This window comes from Myxine glutinosa, chromosome 9, assembly GCF_964187855.1.
Source record: "Myxine glutinosa chromosome 9, kmMyxGlut1.1, whole genome shotgun sequence".
NCBI classification, from domain to species: Eukaryota; Metazoa; Chordata; class Myxini; order Myxiniformes; family Myxinidae; genus Myxine; species Myxine glutinosa.
The window spans coordinates 123,542,192-123,564,488 of NC_136269.1; the positions used below are offsets into that span (position 1 = coordinate 123,542,192).

General features: G+C 44.0%; 1 protein-coding gene across 2 annotated transcripts; it reads right to left on the bottom strand.

Annotated features, from left to right (window-relative positions):
- Positions 1-5,362: 5,362 nt before the first annotated feature.
- On the bottom strand, positions 5,363-21,075 carry LOC144893665 (uncharacterized). Of its 2 annotated transcripts, XM_078784863.1 has the most exons (3): positions 20,758-20,943; positions 10,823-10,953; positions 5,363-9,592 (listed from the first exon to the last, which is right to left on the bottom strand). In XM_078784863.1, exon 3 carries the CDS (start codon positions 9,289-9,291, stop codon positions 7,006-7,008), a length of 2,286 nt encoding a protein of 761 aa, XP_078640989.1. In that variant the 5' UTR covers positions 9,292-9,592; positions 10,823-10,953; positions 20,758-20,943; the 3' UTR covers positions 5,363-7,005. The 2 variants fall into 2 exon arrangements, with proteins under 2 accessions (XP_078640989.1, XP_078640990.1); XM_078784864.1 differs by lacking the exon at positions 10,823-10,953 and having other exon boundaries at positions 20,758-21,075.
- Between the last annotated feature and the right edge of the window lie 1,222 nt (positions 21,076-22,297).

The following is a 22,297-nucleotide window of genomic DNA, read 5'->3' on the forward strand; positions in this document are numbered from 1 at the left end:
CAATGGTGAAGAATCACGATAAAAGTTTTTTTTTTTAATTCTCTGATCCTGATTCGAATCTTCACCAAATTCGAAGAAACTCTACCTTGTCACATACCCAACCTCTCCACCAAGTTTTGTCCGAATCAGTCCACAACGTTTTGAGATATCGTGCTACATATCGTTTTTTTGCCCCATCACTCAATGGTGAAGAATCACTTATAAATTCTCAGATCCAGATCCCAATGGCTAAATACGGATCATATACATCTATCTATATATAACCCTATGACGTCTGTTTGTTCGGTTGTGCGTCATGGATAGCCTAACGAAGTGACTTAGAGAGGGTAGGAGAGTTCCACGAGGGGGGGGGGGGGACTTTTCACGACAGAAAACATGGGCGCATCAGATTTAGACTCGGGGTGTGCCCAAGGGGCGTGGCTTGCTCTGACTAAAAAGCCCACGACATACACGTGACTATTTATTTTCAGGGTAACTCTGCTAGTTATAAATAACTAGGGCATGCCCGTACTATATATATATATCTAAAATTATATCCCCCCCCTCTATTTACATGAAATGGTTTGGTCCAAAGCGAACGGCTTGCGAGTACGGTGACAATCCCCCCCCTCTATTTACATGCAATGGTTTGGTCCAAAGCGAACGGCTTCCGGAGTTTGGTAAAGAAATCGCCATCGCGTACACAAACGCGCAGGAAAGCGAATGAATCGCAAATTCGTTTTTATTAGTTTTAAAACATCGTTTAACGCCAACATAGCGCCAACATAGTTTGCAAACGTGAAATAAATGAATACGCTCTCAAATGTGCCATCCGAGGCAGAGTGTGTCCGCCACGTTCGGCACACGCGATCGTTCGCTGCTCTCTGATTGGTTGAATCGTTTTTTGGACATAGCTCGGTAAGTAATTGTCCGATTAATATGAAACCTTGAAAAGGCACATCCTCGGGTCCCCAGCAATATACCTGGCAAGTTAAAAGTATATCGGACCCGTGGTTGTCGAGAAACAGCGGTCACAGACAAGCGTACAGACGTACAGACAGACAGACAGAGATTACTGGAATTATAGATAGATTACTACTCACTCGAGGAAGCTTAGACCGCGGTGTTTTGCCTCGGTTTGGTAGTTTGTGCAGTTAATTTCACCCCCATTGCTGTTACGCGACTTCATCATACATATTTCAAGATGGCCACCAGAAATTCTGTGCTAAACACTGGAACGTCTATTCTATTGTATATACAGTATATTTACATGGTTCTTGTCACCTAACCAACCCATCGAGCTAGTTTCGTCCGAATCTGTCCACAACTTTTGGAAACATCATGCTATACTGTGCATCAATTTTGGCCCTATCTTTAAATGGTAAAGAATCACTTTAAAAATTCTTATATCCAGATCTGGAACTTCACCAAAATCGAAGCAACTCGTCCTTGTCAGACACCCAACCGGTCCACCAAGCTTCGTCCAAATCCGTCCACAACTTTTTGAGATATCCTGCTCTATATCGTGTTTGTCCCCATCTCTCAATGGTGAAGAATCACTTTTAAAAAATTATAGTAGCCGGATCCGGATATTCACCAACTTCTAATAATTTCATCTTTGCCATATACCCAAGGTTTCCACCAAATCTCGTCCGAATCCGTCCACAACGTTTTGAGATACCCTGTTTACAGACAAACAGACATACAGGGGTGAAAACATAATTCGCTTGTAATAATATAAATAACAATAATAACTAGAACTGCCACTTTAAAACTGCTGGCAGTGATGACCGGTTTACTCACACCCACTTTTCATACAACCCCACTTTTCATACAACCCCACTTTCATTGCACATGCTTTGACACAACCCCCTTGGATACAACCCCGACACACACACACACATCCCCCCTACCCCCTCCCACACACACACACCCCTCCCCCCACACCCCTCCAAACACACACACACCCACATCCCTCCCCCCCCCCACACACACACACACACATCCACCCTACACACACACACACACACACACATACACATCCCCCCTACCCCCAACCACATCCCCCCTACCCCCACCCCCACCCCTCCCCCCAAGCACACACACACACACACCAACCCCCCCCCCCCCACCTACACACACACATCCCTCCACCCCCACACACATCCCCCCTACACACACACACACACCCCATCCCCAACACACACACAAACACGCGCACACCCCTCCCCCCACACGCACACACATATCCAGACAAACGCACATCCCCCTCCCCCCACCCCCCAAGACACATCCCCCGACACACAACCCCCCCCCCCCCCACACACACACATTCCCCCTACCCCCCACCCACATACACACACACAAACACATGCACACATCCCCCCACCCCAACCCTCAACAACACACACATCCCCCCCACCCTAACACACACACACACAACCCCCAACACACACACACAACCCCCAACACACACACACACACACACACACACATCCCCCCACCCCTAACACAAACACACACCCCCCCACACCCCAACACACATGCACACACACAAACCACCCCCACACCCCCTCCCCCCCACATGCACACCCCCTCCACAAGTACACACACACACACACACACACACACACACACGACACACACACACACACACACACACACACACACACACCCCCACCTCGACACATACACCCCTCCCCCCCCCATACGCACACCCCAACCCCCCCCCCCCCCACACACACACACACACACATATTCCCCCCTCCCCCCCACACACGCACACCCCTCCACACATACATGCATATCCACCCCCCCCCCCCCCCCACACACACACACACACCTCCCCCCCCACCACACCCCACACAAACACACATACCCCCACCCCTAACACACACCTACCCCCACCCCTAACACACATACACATGCACACACCAACCCCCCCCCCCCCACACACACACACACACACACATCCCTCCCCCCCCCCCCCCCCCCACACCCACACACATGTCAATCCATGCACTGATTGCAGAAAAAGCCATTTTAAAAAGAAAATTAACCTGAAATTGCAGACAGAATTATTTATTTCATCTGAGAAGCTAAACGATTCTTCTTCTTCTTTCGAACCTCAAACTTTATGTGAAATGCGATCGATTTAAAAAAAATCAGAATTTGAGCAAATCTGTTTCATTCCTTTGTTAATATGTCTCCCCTATTGATAAATCTGCAATTTGAATTTCATTTGAGGTTGAAATGACTGCGGGAGATCGTGTGATAATGATCACGTCCTGGAAGGGAATCTTCTTCTTCAGTCGCTCTCAACTTTGAGTGAAATACGATCGAGTTAAAAATAGTCAGAATTTGAGCAAATCTGTTTCATTCGTTTGTTAATATGCCTCATCTATTGACAAATCTGCAATTATAATTTTTTTTGAGGTTCAAATGACCGAGGGAGATCGCGTTATCGTGATCACGTTCTGGAAAGACAATCGGTGTGTTTCTTCTTCTTTCAACAATAAAGACTTATAGCTTCGAGACCGTACATCCAATCATCTTGAAAGTTTGCACACTTGTTCCGCATGATGAGAACTACATTGCATTAAAAACTCAAGTCGATCCATGCAGTGGTTCAAGAGTTACAAGCTTTTTAAAATTTGACTTCCATTATTTATTGCGGCCAAACCATGTGACTTATCAAAACGTCTCAAGTAACGTTGAAACATACCCCCATGAGGAACATTTTTGTAAAGTTTCCACTCGGTATCTCCACAAATTATGGAGGTGATTCCATTTCTAGTTTGAGCTTTAAAACGTCATAACTCTGAAACCATGTGTCGGATGACGTCGTGCTCGCTGACTTTTTTGTTCGACATGGGTATGCGAATATGCATGCCAAGTTTGGGCTCGATCAGTTCAGCCGTTGCGGAGAAAAAGGGGTTTTTGTGTTTTTTCACGGAAAACAAGATGGCGGCCGAACCATGTGACGTATGACTTCGAAATTTTTTGCATTCTGAGTTTTATTTAACTAAGCATCTGGGAAAAAAATCCCATTTTCGAGGGAGAAAATTTTTTGTTTGACGAATTCTAACCTCTTAACGTTAGCATTTTTAATATACTCGATACACATGTCTTTTGTTCCCGTTGAAGAGTTCTTTAGAATGAGCCATTCCTCAAATTTTTCCATTGAGGCGTTTCGGAGATACAGAGGGGAAAAGTTGAATTTGTTTTACAAGATGGCGCCCACACCACGTGACCTATGACGTCATAATTAGCATGAAAAAATTCTAGGAGCCGAGACGATCATTTGATGAAAATTTCCTGTCAATCCGACCAGCGGTTGCTGAGAACATTAATTATGAAGTTTTCGGAGGTGCAAAATAAGGCGGAAGAATAATAATAAGAAAAACTCTAGCAGTAATAATAGGTTACTCTCCATTTCATGGAGAGTAAACCTAATAACATAATAAAGAAATAAATAAAACCTTCAATCGCAGGGGTAATAAGTAGCTCTCGGATTCTGAGAACCTTCTGCAAATTTGGCCTTGTAGCCTCATCAATATTAAGAGAGAAGGGAGTATGTTTCAATTTACCAATCAACTCCTCTGTTAGTGCTTTGCCAAGGCCATATTTCAACTTTGATGAAGCACTCATTCTGTCCACCTTCATCGAGCTAAGTATCTCCGGGTCCTTTGCTCAGTGTTATTCCACACATACTATCCATAAATGTTAGTTGATGAAAGCTAGAACTGTGGCACCTCGTTCCAGAAAGTACACCACTGGTTTGGCTGGCAGTTGACGTTTGCTTACATTAGGCCATAATATCGAGGATCATCTTTCCTGCTGGTACCTATTTCAAAAGCCCAGAAATAAAATACCCAGGCTGTTTGGTACTCACCAATTGTGGATGAAATCGAACAGAAAAATCAACACAAGGGACTGCGGTGCTCTAGCTACACAAGGTCAACACGGTAATGAGTTCTGAATGGCTCACAATGTACTTGGCTGTTCAGAGGACCCCAAAGTGTCAACCTGGCTTAGAGACCAGTTGGCACGATGGTCCTGCCTGCAGAGGCAAGACCAAGATGCGAGACTTCGCTGGATTACAGGTCGTGCCCTGTTTGAGTCGATTTTCCCTTGGTATATTGCGATGGAAGCAGCTATTGCCAGTCTATCGAGGGTTGAGGGACCAATGAGAATAAGGTGAAGAGTCAGCAAAAATGGCAATTAAAAGGAGTTTTCAGGAGATTGAGAGGTCATTAAGGTACGTAAACGAAAATGCACCAGACAGTACATGTTGCCTCTGGGTGCACAGGCCACTACTGATAGGACAGATGAGATTTCATCATTTCCAAACATTGAGACAGAATCGACAAGACAACACATGAAAAATAGCAAAACTTTCATTGAAATAATAAACATTCGTATAAAACTGTTATAATCGTTTCTTAAATGCAAAGTCATTGTTGAGTAAATGAATGAGAACATTTTCCCTCTAAAGTGTAAGGCAATATTTTACCCAATACGAACATGGAAAGTTTGTTTAAAAATACACAACAGTCCAAAGATCAACAGAGGCAGATAGTGACAATGTAGTTATCACAATGTAGTTATCTTTGGAAAATTGGCACGAGTGTGTGATGTACCAGAAACATTTTGTGCATCACATAAAGAAAAGAGAAAAATGCAGCTGAGCAAGAATCCCATGAAGAACAAAGAACGTGAAAATGGATGAGTTTTTAAAATTTGAATCTATAATAATAAAAGGCAGTGTCCGTCGATCTCCAACATAACTGCATTAACCACCACTTGGTGAACGCTATTCAGGCTGCTTTTGCAAGCCATGGCGTTACAGCTCACATTTTGGTGTGATATACTTTCATTGTATTAATAGATAGTTATATTAATGTACCTACAAAAATATACTTATTAAAAACAAAACAAATCAAACGTCGTGTTTGGAACTCAAATCAAACGTCCGCCATGGCGAACGATTTCATTGCAAATGTAAAGTTGACATTTTGTCTGCTCTCAGTGGTTTCCACATTTCGCTGATTTGCTGCTTTATTTTCACATTTATCATCCTCCCCCTTCCTCCTCTCCTTTCCCGCCCCCTCTCCTCCTCTCCTTTCCCGCCCCTCTCTTCCTCTCCTTCCCCCTCATTCATATTCCTGTCAGGAAGCGACTCATTGTTGCCCGGCAACACCGGGTACTTTTGCTAGTAATTATATAAACTAGCGTGACTCGGCGCGCGGAGCGCGCCTCACTACATGTCGTTTCAGAGGGGTAGGCATCTTTGGGTCTTCATGGTGTTTTGGGTCTTCAGGGCCATTTGGGTCTTCAGGGTCTTTTGGATCCTCTGGGCCTTTAAGGGTATTTTGGGTCTTTGAGGTGTTTTGGTTCTTCAGGGTCTTCAGAGGCTTTGGGTCTTCAGGGGCTTTTGGTTCTTCTTGGTCTTTAAGGGTATTTGTTTTTTTTGGGGTCTTCGGGGTATTTCTGGTCTTCGGGGTCTTTGGGTCTTGGTGGACTGAAGGGTCTTGGGGGAATTAAAGGGTCGTCAAAGGTCTGAGTGGTCTCAGCAGTCTTAACACCATTAAGAGGGGTAATTAAGAGGGTGGTAATTTTATTTGAAGAAGACGTTTTCGTCGCATATAAACATCGCGACAAACATAGCGACATAACGACATACGTTTGCTCTATTATAATAAGATGGCACATTTCACTCCCCTCTCACCTCCTCCTTGCCCCATAGCCCTCTCAAAACCATCACCCATGTACATCTTCATCCATCCCCATAACCGATTACGGGTACCAGATGATGCAGGATTTTTTGCATTAAGACTTTGAACTGTACAAGTCTACAGAATACGTTAAAAATAAATAAACAAGTGAAAAGAAAAGAACAGAAGCCATGGGGGAAAAAAGAAAAGAAAAAAAGGACGGGACAGGTAGCAATGTTACGTTTGGTAGTGCAAATTGAAAATCCAATGACCTCCTCCGTTGTATGAGGAAAACATTTGTAATTTTTGGTCAGCGGGGTTTTTCAAAGGCAGAGATAATCCAGTTTCCAAGGTATCGGTATTTGTATGCTATGGGCTGTCTGACTCTATGCTGAAATACTGGTTCCGGTAGAAATGAAGAGTCGAGAGCCGCACAATGTTGGCAGTTTGTGACAGGGTCGCAACAGTCCGTTCCTCCATCGGGGATTAGCCTGCCGTTCCGCTGAGAGGAGACACCAGCTACATTTGAGCCATGGTCCTGTGAATGGACCGAATCAATAATACGTGATAATCCTTCAATTTCATTGACTTGTGTACTCCGGAACTCAAATTCCAAAGAGTGTGCATCTTCACTACTACATATGCTTCCAACACAATGATTAGAACGTAAGACAGCAGATGCATCAGGCGATACTTCCAACGGTAGCTTTTCAAATCCAGAGGCCAACTTATAATCGCGGCTCACTTCATTTACGGAGTTTCGCCAGGATGCGAGTTCAGCCTCATGATCGCAGAGTGGGTAAATGCTGGTCGGTTCCTGCAATGAACTATCCGATTCACAAAATGCAAAAATATCTGATGCAGAAGTGACGCTAGTGCTGTCTTCATCTGAAAAGTCAAAATCGGATTGGCTGTTCTTCGACGATCCTTTCTCATAACTAAAGTCAAAGCTTGTCATATCGCCCGAATTACTTTCAATCTCACTCACATCTGAATCTTCTTTGCTTGGGGAGGACATATTACTTTCCTCTGACGAAACTTTTAATTTCTTCCTTAGATTTTCATCTTCATAAACATTGCACTTACGCTTCCTACTGGTAGCAGTTGAATTAACTTCAATCTCACGAAAAGCAAAATCTTCCTCTTTGAGTGTGGAACATTTATTACTTCCTTTGGTTGGAGTACAATCTTGATCATAATATTGTGTCGTATATTCAGCACCTGAAGGCAATATGTTTGAGTGAATTTGATTTGGTCCCATGTCAATAATGTGTGACGAACCAATATTTCGAAGAAGATGGCTGTGTTTAGAATCGTCGGATGATGAGCAAGCATCCAAGCCGAGCTTGTCCGCCCTGGCCTCCGATGCATCACATAGTTGGTGGTTTTCCAGCTTGCAAGCTTTATGTGGCGTTCCCATGTCAGCATGATGCTGTGCATTTCCCGAATTTTCTTTTGAACCAGATGAAAAAGAAATGTTTGTTTGACAGTTGTGATCCGATGTATCACTCGAAGCGATGGAGCTCTCATTTGCAATGAGACGAGTCGTGCTGCAGAGATCCCATTTACCGTTTTTACCGGGAACAATTCTCTCTGAATGTGCAGTACAATCTTTATCATATTCTTCCGTAGGAGTGTTTGCCAGTTCTTTTGGAGGACTACGGGGAAATGAAGCAGGTTGACTGAACAAAAGTAAAGAACTGCAAAAACTCTGAGTTGAGACACGCACATCCTCTTCACCCTTGGAGCAAAGTGGCGAGTTGCTATAAACTCCTTCAACTGCTGGAACTGGTGTTGCTCTTGTGGGCAGTTTGGCCAAAGTATTGTCAGAACCTGAAGGCAACATTCTTGAGGGAATTTGATTTTGTACATCAACAATGTGCGACGGATCAACATTTCGAAGAAGATAGCTGTGGTTAGACTCGTCGTATGACGACTGAGAATCTGAGCCAAGCTTGTCCAATGGATCCAGTGCATCACCCAATTGGTGGTTTTCCAGCTCGCAAGGTTTATGTGTTCCCATGTCGGAATGATGCTGTACATTTCCCAAATTTCCTTTTGAACATGATGAAAAATAAATGTTTCTTCGACAATCATCACCCAATTTATCACTTGAACCTATGCAACCCTCATTTGCTAAGAGAGGAGCTTTGATTGAATCATTCTCAATACCACATGTTTCTTCATTTAGAAGTCCATGTGAGCTTGGTTTGCAGAGTTGGCTTTTTGTTGATGGATTTGCATTGGCATGCAGGATGAGTGGATCTTTAATTTGCAAACAGGTGACACACTCAGAATACTGTCCAAGGCCATCAACTCCATCCAAACAACGATGCACAATACAATTTTCAGTTCTCCCTCCAATCAAAGCTGGTCTAGCAACGACGCTCTCACTTCTTTCCACAACGCTTGCAACAGGGGCTGCCACAATGGCAGGTGCAGTCTGCATATGGTTCTCAGGGAAGGAGCCATTGCTTTGTTCCAACATAGTGACATCATTGTTCACACCCACGCCACTTGTAGGATTCCACGAGTCAATTATCATATTGATTTCGGCTGTGATAAGGGCACTATCTTGAGAATGACTTCCATTCATTCCAGTCGTGCAGAAAGCACCGGTCCAATCTGCCCGTCAGCACAAATCATGGATCATGGATCCTCACGCAAAACAACAATGGTGTAGTTTTGATGCCAGACACAATTGCTGTGTTTGAAATCACAACCTGGCATGAGAAGACATGCATGAGAAAATGTAGATCTGCCTTCAATTTCAGATAGCGCAAGGTTGTGCTGAGGCGGTGTTATAAAGCAGCAAATCTACACCGGAGAGCAGCAGATCACTTGAAAGGGATGCGGCGTCGTCATGGTATCTGGAAGGGATCATGTTGCAGACTTGCCTGTAAAGACACACAAAGTAACCAAATTAGAAAGTGATGCCACATATTACAAACAAAAATCAAGTGTCTTTGTGCAAGTAAATATATCAATGGGCAGATCCTAGTGTCTTTAACATCAGGAAGGTGGATTCGTTTGCAAAGGCACTTTACAAACATCAGAAACTTTCATAAATCTTTCTTCAAAACATCCTGCAATTGGCCTAATGTATTATATCAGTACGAGCAACAAAAGCCCGTCAAAACTGAGGAGTTGGAGCAGTTTATTTGATGGTGCGGCCTTGTGAGCGTGCCAAAGTCTGAAGCCTCGGCCTAGTGTCAGGTGCGTTTATACCTTCTTTATTTATTACACATCCTACGGATGTAAATTAACACTCGTTTTACACTGCCCACATTGCACATCACGTAGTGAATTTAACCTCCCTCTGCCTTGTATTTATTGTTATTTTAAAAAACGTTTCTGTACACCGCCATTGAGTCTCGTTTTACAAGCCACCGTCTACATTTCCAATATAAGAGACATAATTACTCTTTTATGGAAAATGCTTTTCGAGTTCGTTTTATCCTCAAAAATAGATCGGAGTGAACACACATTTGTGTTAAAAGATTGGCCTTTAAATCCTACCCGTATGAAGGGGGACAGACATCTGTACAAACACACAAACTCACATTGTGTTTTCGACAAGATATAACATACACATGTGGTAGATATAACAAGTAGTATCCAAATCGTTACATAGTGTAGGCTTTCGAGGGTAGGGAATAAAATAGATAAGTAAAACCTGCTTAAAAACTAGAACGGTCCTCAGAAATCCACTCTGGCCGGAGTACAGAGGAGATTTACCCGATCCGACCACGATTCTGTATTGGAGACATATACGGATTCGTGGTGGTGACAATATCTATTATTCGCTCCATTGCACTCACCAGGATCTGTTGTATTTCATGTACAGGCTTAAATATTTGTTTTTTGTTTTTGTTGTAAAATGACTGTACAACAGAATCGACATCGCCATTGAAAACTTTGTTGATGTCAATCCTAGACATGTCAATAATGTTAAATTTATTAATCAATGCTCCAGAACAAATGCCTTATATCATACTCTTTTTATCAAATTTCAACATTTGTGGGATACTCTGCATGCGGATCTGGTAGATAGTTTGATCTTTGACCTAAACCTTAAAATGCATTGGTTTGGTGCTAGATGTGAATGATTCCTTGCCATAACTCACCCATGGGTTTATATAACTAGTGGGCCCTTTGGTCCAATGGACCTAATTTTAATTGGTCTTCATTGCCTTGTAGCATAGCGGCCTGCTGTGGTGCTTCAGCATTAGCTTGACTTTCACCAATCCCAGAAGTGCTTCGGTCAGGGCGGGGGGTTTGGAGAGGGGAAAAAATGGGGGATTAAATGTTTGTTATTATTATTGCCAAATGATACAACTATTATTATTGTTGGTAATATTATTAGTATTGATTAATATATGCTTTGTTACAATGTTATCATTGTTTTTATCATTTATTTTGGAATTAGAATGTCATGCCGTGGAAGGACCTATTCAGCTGCTCTATACACCTTAACATGGCGCATGCTTAGAAACATGGGAATTCTTCCATTAATTTGTAGTTAATTAACCTAATCAACTTAGGAAACATGAGAATTTTTCAGTGTCTCACATTCCACATGAGAAAGTTCCAGTAGAACACCACAAAACATGACACACACACACCCCATTAATTTATAGACTTAGATGTTTGATCATAATTTCAAGTTTTCTCCTTTTTGAATATAACTTTTTTAAATTAATACCTATAATCGAGTACACACGTGTGTACACACACACGTGTACACACACACACACACACACACACACACACACACACACACACACATTGGCAAAGACACCAAACGTACAGGCTCCGGGGTTAGTTATTTCTTATAACTTAAATGTTCGAGGTAGTCCTCCCTTATGTCAAGTGAGTTTTCAAGAGAATATATGTGCTGTGATTAGTTAGGGTTTAGTGGGATTAGTTAGGGGTTTCCCCATCTTTTTCACTTTCATTTTATCTTTGTTCTGGAGCCAAGTGCTATTTCTCCTGAGCTTTGGAGGAAGCACACCATCACCCATTTACCTATGCACGCCAAAACCTCATTCAAATCCATGTGCCAAAACCAAACTGCCACTACTGCCACAACAGCATCTCAACCGCCATTTAACGACCATCAGACTACAAACCATCTCCACTTCACAACACCACAATCGCCTTCCTCCACCACAAGAACAACGACCAACCTCGCACTTAATTTGCTCACCATTCACTCATGATTGCGCCTGAACCACAGCTCAACCACACCGCCTCAACCACAAGACATCCACCATTGACCACTGCAATGCTTCAAACATCTGCCTGTTCCTCATTGCTGCAATCAACATCTCATGCTGCATGAGGATTCCATGGCGCTTGCACCCACTCCCACTGCACCACGACCAACAAGCCAAGCTGCCGGTTAGCGCAAACTTGCAAACAAACTTGCGCTAATCTTCCCATGGTTCCCTATCATCAGCGGCAACCCGAGGGTTGTCTACCATGCTATCCGGGCCCTTGTCCCTACAAAACTGCTCAATGTGAAGTGAGGAGCTCAGGACCATGGCATTTCTGAAAATCAATGAGGACAATTCAAGACCAACAGGCTCGCGGAGAGGGTGACGTCATACAGAAGCTCATCTGAGCCAATGGACATGCCACGCCAGTACCAAAGAGAGCGGCATGAGACCTTTGGCCCCAGAACCACGCCTGGAAAGGGCAGTGCATCACCTTTGACCCCGCCAAACTCCACCCCCTCCCCAGAAGCATATACGGTGGAGTTACAAATCGGGATAGACAGTGGAACATGCACAGTCTACAGTCTACGACCCGGGATCTGACATTCGACAGTTCAAGAGTCGAGACTGAGTGGAGGACTAGCCAGGAGGAAGGTGCTAACCTGTGGCATTCAACCTGCATGAGGATCGGGAAAGGAACGGCGAAGCAGCGCCGGAGCAGGCCAGACATTCAGTGCCAACCAGGAAAACAGTCAACACTAAGAGAGCTCAACCGGTATTATTTCCCATGACATTTCCCTCACCAGAAGGAAGCGACGGGCTCATTAGTCCTCATGCGGGCAGCCAGAGGTCGAAACAGCCTCACACTGCTATATCTTTCCTTCGGGTGCAAATTCCTTCACCTTTCCTTCGGGTGCGAATCTGATTTGGCACCAATGTTATGTTGATTTAGGTAAGATTGTCGAAGGGGATTATTAACCGGGTGAGAAATGCAATATTACTCTGTACATTGACGCACCACACTCCCACATTGCTTGTCTTTTGCCCCACCACAGGAGTAAATGTATGTCTGCTGTAGCTTGTGAATAAACCTTATTGCTTTGAATGTACCAAATACTTTTCCTCGCCCCACTTTTTGTAAATAATAAACCCACAACACACGTTCTTCCAATCTACATGTGATATCTTTTCCTTCATTGGTTTAGTGTAGTCCACACTAGAGTTAGCCAGGACGTTTTTCCCCAATCGATTGGCTCCACATATTAGCCGTTACGTACTGGGCAGTTTGCTCAATTGCACCTGATTAAATAACATATCAGTACAAAATGGGGGCATGATCCCCGGGTTAGGTTGGCCACGACACCCCCAGGTAAATGGTGTCAGAGGAATTACCCTGGGATATTTGGTCATATGATTGGTGTTCATGGTTGATTAGCAACCTGCCTGACCATGGAGTTATGTGCAACTGGTGGCTTCAGGACAGGTAGTCAGGAGGAGCCCGAGAAGTCTCCTCATGGTAAACCCCAAACCCTGCGTCCATAACAATATAATATACATAATAATGAATTTATTAGACTAGTACACCCACTCTCCATGTGAGCAGCAGGGGCAGTCATGTCATTATATTTTTTATTATTTCCAATTATTATTACTTTTCCAATGTGTTAAATCAGGTCATTGAATGGATCAGAACATGCATGACATAACATGGAAGATCAAGTCATTGAAAGGATCAGAATATGCATGGCATAACATATTAGACCAGGTCATTGAAAGGATCAGAACATGCATGACATAACATGTTCGATCAGGTCATTGAAAGGATCAGAACATGCATGGCATACCATGTTAGATCAGTCCATTGAAAGGATCAGAACATGGATGACATTATAACATGTTAGATCAGGTCATTGAAAGGATCAGAACATGCATGACATTATGACATGTTAGATCAGGTCATTGAAAGGATCAGAACATGCATGACATTATAACATGTTAGATCAGGTCATTGAAAAGATCAGACATGCATGACAGCATAACATGTTAGATCAGGCCATTGAAAGGATCAGACATGCATGAAAGTATAACATGTTAGATCAGGTCATTGAAAGGATCAGAACATGCATGACATTATAACATGTTAGATTAGGTCATTGAAAGGATCAGAACATGCATGACATAACATGTTATATCAGGTCATTGAAAGGATCAGAACATGTATGACATAACATGTTAGATCAGGCCATTGAAAGGATCAGCACATGCATATTATAACATGTTAGATTAGGTAATTGAAGGGAACAGAACATGCATGATATTATAACATGTTAGATCGGGTCATTGAAAGGATCAGACCATGCATGACATTATAACATGTTAGATCAGGTCATTTACAGGATCAGAAGTTGCATGACATTATAACATGTTCGATCAAGTCATTGAAAGAATCAGAACATGCATGACATTATAACATGTTAGATCAGGTCATTGAAAGGATCAGCACTTGCATGACATTATTTATTATATGTTAGATCAGATCATTGAAAGGATCAGAACATGCATGACATTATAACATGTTAGATCATGTCATTGAAAGGATCAGCACATGCATGACATTATTAGATGTTAGATCAGGTCATTGAAAGGATCAGGACATGCATGACATTATAACATGTTAGATCAGGTCAATGAAAGCATCAAAACATGCATGATATTATAACATGTTAGATCAGGTCTCTGAAATGATCAGAGAGACCATGCATAACGATATAACATGTTAGATAAGGTCATTGAAAGGATCAGCACATGCATGACATGATAACATGTTTGATCAGGTCATTGAAAATATATCATTAATATTACGGTATGCCATTATCATAAGTGTTGTGATTGCCTTTGTAATGAGAAGAAGTAAATGAGAAGGACACGGTCATGTTATTAAACCCAACCCTTGTGGGGTATATAGAGTCCAGTAGATCTTCTCAGTTCTGTAAGTAAAACTTACCTCATGGATGTTGGTTGGGATTCCTCCAAATTTCTTTGTTTATTGTTATAAAAAGCATTAGCGACTGTTTAAAAAGCTAATCATACGTGTTTGTGGTTTGTCATATTTTTACTTCTGGTAGAGGCCGTTGGCCCGTTGCTTCCACAAAAACGCCATGATGAGCTCTTTATAAACGTTGACTCGACGTTTGTTCTAGGAGGAAAAACCCCTTGGGGAGGTGGGATATTATTGGTATCAATATTGTTTTGTAATAACATTAATATATTATGCTATTGTCGTTAGTTTTATTATTAGCAGCGGCATTTGAAAAACACCACGATAAAGCTAACTTTACATGGATATACACCTCAACACGCAATCCCATTGATGGCAATGGCGGGGAAAAACTGCTCGGGGGAGAACACCCCCTTGGGGAGGGGGGCAAATTAATGGGCTACAACCTTCATTTTGTGACCCTCAGTCATATTGTCAAGTTTGGTTGAGATTGGATAAGTAATGACGGAATGTATCGGGTCTAAAAATCATCAGACAGACGCCAAATTGCGTATTTTAGTATGACTAATGAACAGGATTAAATAATTAAATTGATATTTGTGGGATAATTACATGCGCAGACCGCGAATCGAAGCCAGGTTCTCTGGTGAACGGTACCAGTGCTCTGCCATCTGAGCTATCTGTGAGACCTTGACTGAGAATGCAATTTTTCAACACATGATTGCCACTCTCTTTCCGTCAATGCTTCCGGGGCACTCGTTGCCAACCGTGGGAGCACCAACGGCCTGAACACCTTGGGGAGGTTGTGTTGTTGTATAATGTTGTTGTGTTGTTGTCCAACAGTTGATAAAGTCCTGTTATATGGGCATACTTCATCAGAGCACATGACACAGGCTTCCCACCAAAGATACCACCTTGCCCCACCTGGATAACAACCTGGCCCCAATTTAAGCCCAGGAACCATTTTCATTGCTGCCCCTTGCTGTCACCTCTGCTACTACAGACATCAAACGTTTTTCTCGAGTAGTTTTTTCTGCACGCTAATGGATCATCGATTTTGGAAGGTTTATCTCAAATCCTGTTGGAGATATTTAAGCTCAAAGTTACAGAAACCTAGTGCGTTACAATATTTTTGACAAAGGTGTCAATTTCACAATTTTACTGAATCAAGTATGTACCACTCAAAGCCTTCAAAAATCGTTTTGCCAGTAGTACCCAAGAAGTTCCACAATTGTCCGGAATACTGAGCCTCAAACGCATTGCATCGGGAAAATACTGCACCTAGAAGTTGCCCCCAGGGCTCAAAATGGCACTTTTTAGCTCAACATGACCTTCTTTGACCTCTCTGTATGAAATAACTGGCAGGATTTTAGAGTTAAACTTTTTACACTAGGTCAGGCACGTTGTCAGCTATCCAGAAACATAAATAAATCGTATAATTGAGAGATGGGAGTAAAATCCATATAACGAGCACAATTCATCACCTCAAGTTGCAGCCTATAAGCAGAGAGCTTGGAGAGTACGGCAGGATGCCAGACTGCATCAAAAGCACGATATATGTCCAGAGAGACGGCCCTGATCTCATGTCAGATATTGAGGGCTTACATTCATTGCTGGGAGAATAGAAGCAACATGTCCAAGATAGAATGACCGAGTCTGAAACTGACCTGATCATCTGAGATGAGGCCGCAAGGCAAAAAGGAGGATTGATGCCAATACAATGATAGATTCCATCACCTTGATTATAATTGGATCCGTTTTTACACCATGTTTGTGTATTGCAGTGAAGTTGGCTAACTCTCAGGCAATCAAAATCTGCTCCAGAAAGAATGATCGAGTGAACAGACTAGAAAAAGGATGAACAAGAGCAGCAGGGCAGGTTTTCATGACACATATGCTGATGCTGTCTGGGCCTGTCACAGAATTGTCTTAACCCTCATTCAGAGTGCAAAGTGCATTCTCTGCTTGGGTGTGTTTTGTAACACGGTCTTTTGCGGAATTGATCTCCGGAATGATTGGTCACCATTGTGGAGAAAGTGGTTTACATGGGGGGGAGGGAGGGAAGGCGTGCATGTGATAATATGTTGACTATTGCATGTGTGACTCACAATGCAATGTTGGACAGAACATATTGCTTCAGGGTAGACAGGCCCCTACTTGTAGAACAGATGAAGGTTCATAATTTTAAAAAAAACATTGAGAAATCCTCAATAAAGCTCTAAATGAGACATGAAAAATACCAAAAGGCAAAAATACCGAGGCATCAATGTATGTGCTCCAGAAGGCTCTAATAAGACTCCAGAAGACTCCAATAAGACTCTAGATCTTCAGTCTACCCCATATGTCGACATTAGTTGGTGGACGTTAAAGATCCTACGGTGTCCTTCGAGCAGGAGAGGCGAGCTATCGCCAGCACCATGAACAAATTACAAATTCCTGCCCTTACTGCTGGGAAGGCATGGGAATAGAGCCTGTGATTGATGCTGTGAAGAGGAACAGGTTGAGATGGTTTGGTCATGTGTTGAGGAAGGATGAAAGTGACTGGTTGAGAAGAGTGATGGAAGTGAATGTAGAAGGAAGTAGAGGACGGGGAAGACCGAGAAAGACTTGGCTAAAGATGGTGGAAGAAGAAATGCGGGCAAGGGGGTTAACAAGGGGAGATGCAGAAAATAGGGCAAAATGGAGAAGATTGTCATGGGGACCGCAAGGCTAACCCCCGCTCTAGCAGGGAAAATGGCCTTAAAATCTTAAAATGCATGTTGTTGTGTTTGTTGTACTGCTGGGAAGGCAATGGCAAACCACCCAGTATAACCTGTACGAAGAACAACGCTCTGTAAAAAAGTATGGCACATCTCATCAGGATAATCATCAACCCCCCCCCCCCCCCCCTCCCTAGTTCATACCCAACAATCGATCTTGTAAATCACTGCATTAAATCACAATCACTGCATAGCAAACAGACTCGGTGTAATGGTTCGAGTGTTCTCTCTGAATCTGGGAGATCAGTGGCTCAAACTCTGGCTGAGTCATAACAAAGACTATAGAAATGGTAAGTGCTGCATCCTTGCTTGCCCCCCCCCCCCCCACCTTAAAGTATGCAGCCCGACACTGTCTATCCTCACCTCTGGATGTTGACCTATCACCGTCAGGTCCAGGCAGTGTATGGCTATGAGCACCAAGTTTATATAGGCTGAGATCAAGGGACTGGTAGATGAAGGTGTCATTGAGGCCAGTGAATCTCCCTGGCGATCACAAGTACTCGTGACCACCAGCGAGTGCCAGAAAACAGATGGTCGTAGACTACTCTCAAACAATTGAATGATTCACCCTCTTGGATATACCACTCCCACAAATTGAAGAGATGGTAGGAAAGGTCACCCAATACAAGGTCTTCAGCATGCTAGACATATGTAGCTCCAACCATAAGATTACAATAAAGGAAGAAGAAAAACAGTAAACTGCATTTGAAGCAATCAAAAGACTATACCAGTTCCTACCAAATCCCTTCTGGTGTAATCAATGGCGTTGCTAGCTTCCAATGCGTAATAGACAACATGATAGCTGAGGAAAATCTCCAGGACACACTTGCCTATGTGGACAATGACACACTCGGTGGCAGAACCCAACACGAGCACAGCACCAATCTTGAGAGATTCCTTCAAGCCGCCAACAAGTACAACTTGACCTTCATTACTGTTAAAAGCGTCTTTTCTGTGAGCACCATCGATCTTCTTGGCTGCTATATTAGACCGTACCCTGAATGCCTTTGGCCCCTCCAGGACCTGCCACCTCTACATCGAGTAGTTGGCACGTTCTCTTAATATTTGCAATGAATTGTCAAATTCTCTGACAAGATCTGTCCACTTGCACAAAGTAAAAGCTTTCCACTATCAGCTGCTGCTACTGAGGCCTTAAAAACTCTCAAAAGAGCCATAGACAGTTGTAGTAATGACAATCGATGATGAGGTTTGTTTCATAGTAAAGACTGATGCTTCTAATAACGCCAGCGTGGCCACACTCGTGCAGTTAGGTCGACCTGTCACCTTTTTTTCTAGAACTCTTTCAAAATCAGAGCAACGCCACTCTGCTGTGGAGAAAGAGGCATAAACCATTGTCAAAGCTTTGCGAACATGGAGGCACTACCTTTTGGGGCATCATTTTCAGCTGATCACAGACCAAAAATCTGTTGCCTTCATGATCAACAACAGAGAGTCCGGCATTGGAAAGATTGAAAAGATCAGGCTGTGGCATATTGATCTATCATTGTACTGCTACCCCTGCTTGCAGGGAAAAATGGCCTCTAAAGGTGGTTTTTTTTTTATTGTACTGCTACGGTATAGTGTATCGGCAGGTAAGAACAATGCTGCTGCAGATACACTCGCATATCTACTGCTCCGCAGCTAACAGTGACTCTCTCTAGAGCTCCATGACTCAGTGCCACCCAGGTATTACGAGAACGGCACACTCTGTACGATGTCGCAACTTTCCCCGCTCAATGCATAAAAATAATAATTCTCGAGGTTCCCTTTTGCTCTCCCTTGTTCTGACCTCAACACAGCCACGGGCATTAAGTGTTTTGCCATCTGTTCTCAATCTTCAGCATGCTGGGATACGTGTCCTCCGATCATGACTTCATTCATGTCCAGAAGTGCCACAAGCTTCCGTCATGGACGCAGTATCGCCACCAGCCATACTACTGCCCACAATCCGCAGGGGAACAACCCGGTCAAGCAATATAATGGCATTATCTGGAAGGCTGTAACCCTTGCTCTCAAGTCCAGAGGCCTTTTTACTGCACAGTGGGAAGCTGTTCTCACTGACGTCCTTCACTCTGGGCAATCCCTCCTGATTATTGTGACCAATCTGAACCCTCATGAGAGGATGTTTGCGTTTCAGCGTTGGTCAAACAATGGTCATCGCATATCCTTGCAAGGTCCCCCTGAAGAGAAAGTGCGCCAGGCAAAGCATGAGCCTTTCATTGACAAAAGGTGAATTGATCTACTGGAGGCGAACCCATGAGTACGCCAACAGTCGACTCCCTGATGGTATGGAGACCACTGCGTCCATAGAGCACCTCGAGGCAACTTCCCAGGTCTTGACGAAATAACACGCCTACAGGAACGCATGCGCCCTGGACCAACTTTGAGCGAGGGAATGCCGACTCATAAGTTTTCACCTGCTGCAGAGGTCTACGGAATTCCGTGACCGAGAGCACGAACGACCAATTGCCTACTGAGGCAGAACCTCCATTACAACGATCTCATGTCATTCGGCCTCCCAATAAATTACACCTGTGAAAGGACTACGGTAGTCAAACTTTTGACATGGGGAGAGTGAATGTAGTAAATTTGGTTCATCTCCTATACAAACTCTTACTAGATGGTCTCTCAATGAGTGCGTGTTAGTCCCCTACTGGTTTCACCAGAGGGGTCCATAGGTTTGCTCCCCGTCTGCCCATCCGTCCGACCCACTTTTTCCCATATCCTTTAACATATTCAACTGAAACTTTGCACATGGCTATATTCTGACAAGTTACAGAACAAGTTCGAGTTTCAGGGCGTTTCGTCAATTTTTCCACAAAGTTATGCCCTTTTTTGACTTGGACAATATCCCATCGATAGGGGACATGCATATTGACTATTGTATTGCAAAGCAATTGTCGCTCGTTATAAAATATCTCTTATCGAGGTTACAACTGATCATCCATCTTGCTCTTAGTCTTTGTTTCAGCACTACTTCATTCAATTAAATAAGTCCATGCTTCAGATCTATGTGAGCATCTACTTCAATGAAATGAATCAATTAAATAATGTCATGATAGAATGTGAAAGAACTTCGGTCATACCACAAGCGCAGCAGGTAAAGTCAGCAAAAGGTAAGTGGTAGGTAGTCTCGTCGTCTTGGCAATTCGTGCTGAGCCTGGAGGAATGCCGGTGGACATAACATTCCATTCACGTCATGGAAGTCATTCCCGCTGCGTCAAACGATATGAAGTAACAGAAACCAACATCGACGAAGTTAGTGAATCCAACAATTAAATCCAACAATTAGCGAATACGTTTAAGGATCAAATGTTCAGCAACTCCACATACTTCCCGGAGCACCGCCGCCTATTCCTTTAATACCCACGTTGTTGTTGTTGTTGTTTTACGATCCTTTGAGTGATCGCTGAGGAAAGTTAAAACCGTTTTCATTTAATACAATTTTAATGAAACCCATTTAATCAAGGCCGAATTTTCGTGACAACCTTCTACTTTACGCACACTATAGAGTATTTTTTTCAATTTAGAACAGCCCTTGATACCCGTTTTAACCTTTTTTCGACTTAAGACGAATATAAACCGCAATGTGACTGAAATAACGTGGTAAGTAAGCAGTTTGACGAAGTAGATCGAGCATTGCTGAAAATTACACATATTTCCCGTTTTGAACCACCTGTGCACTTCGTGTTGTTGTTGTTGTTGTTAAAATTGTTTAGTCTGAGGGGCGAAGTTGAGGTTGAGGGACGTGCAAATCCTTTAATAAAACCTTCTCTGAAGTTTAAAAATAAATTTTCTCATTAAGATAGGCCCACGATACCGATTCCAACCCGTTGCCTTCGACTTTAAATAATATACAACGCAGTGAGACCACTGGTCTCTATACTTACAGGATGGGAATCCTCACATGGCTTGGTGGAGCGATTGTGAAGCCGAGCGGCGACCATATTGTGACCCCCAGAAGGTGACGCTGCTCCATTAAAACAAGCGTCTTGAAGTCGTTGCTTAGGTTACGATATTTATATAAAACTAGCACAAGTACCCAGCGTTGCCGGGTGGGGGAGGGGGAGTGGGAGGGGAGGGGAGGGGGGAGGGGAGGGGGGAGGGGGGAGGGGAGGGGGGAGGGGGGAGGGGAGGGGGGAGGGGAGGGGGGAGGGGGGAGGGGGGAGGGGGAGTGGGAGGGGAGGGGAGGGGAGGGGAGGGGGGAAGGGAAGGGGAGGGGAGGGGGGAAGGGGAGGGGAGGGGGGAAGGGAAGGGGAGGGGGGGGGGGAGGGAAGGGGAGGGGGGGAGGGAAGGGGAGGGGGGGAAGAGAAGGGGAGGGGGGGGGAAGGGAAGGGGAGGGGGGGGGAAGGGAAGGGGAGGGGGGGGGAAGGGAAGGGGAGGGGGGGGAAGGGAAGGGGAGGGGGGGGAAGGGAAGGGGAGGGGGGGAAGGGAAGGGGAGGGGGGGAAGGGAAGGGGAGGGGGGGAAGGGAAGGGGAGGGGGGGGAGGGAAGGGGAGGGGGGAAGGGAAGGGGAGGGGGGGGGAAGGGAAGGGGAGGGGGGGAAGGGAAGGAGAGGGGGGAAGGGAAGGGGAGGGGGGAGGGGGGTAAGGTAAGGAGAGGGGGGGAAGGGAAGGGGAGGGGGGGA

Bases quoted from the DNA above. Each gene is read 5' to 3' on its own strand.
- LOC144893665 (XM_078784864.1), bottom strand. From the start codon at position 9,291: ATGAATGGAAGTCATTCTCAAGATAGTGCCCTTATCACAGCCGAAATC.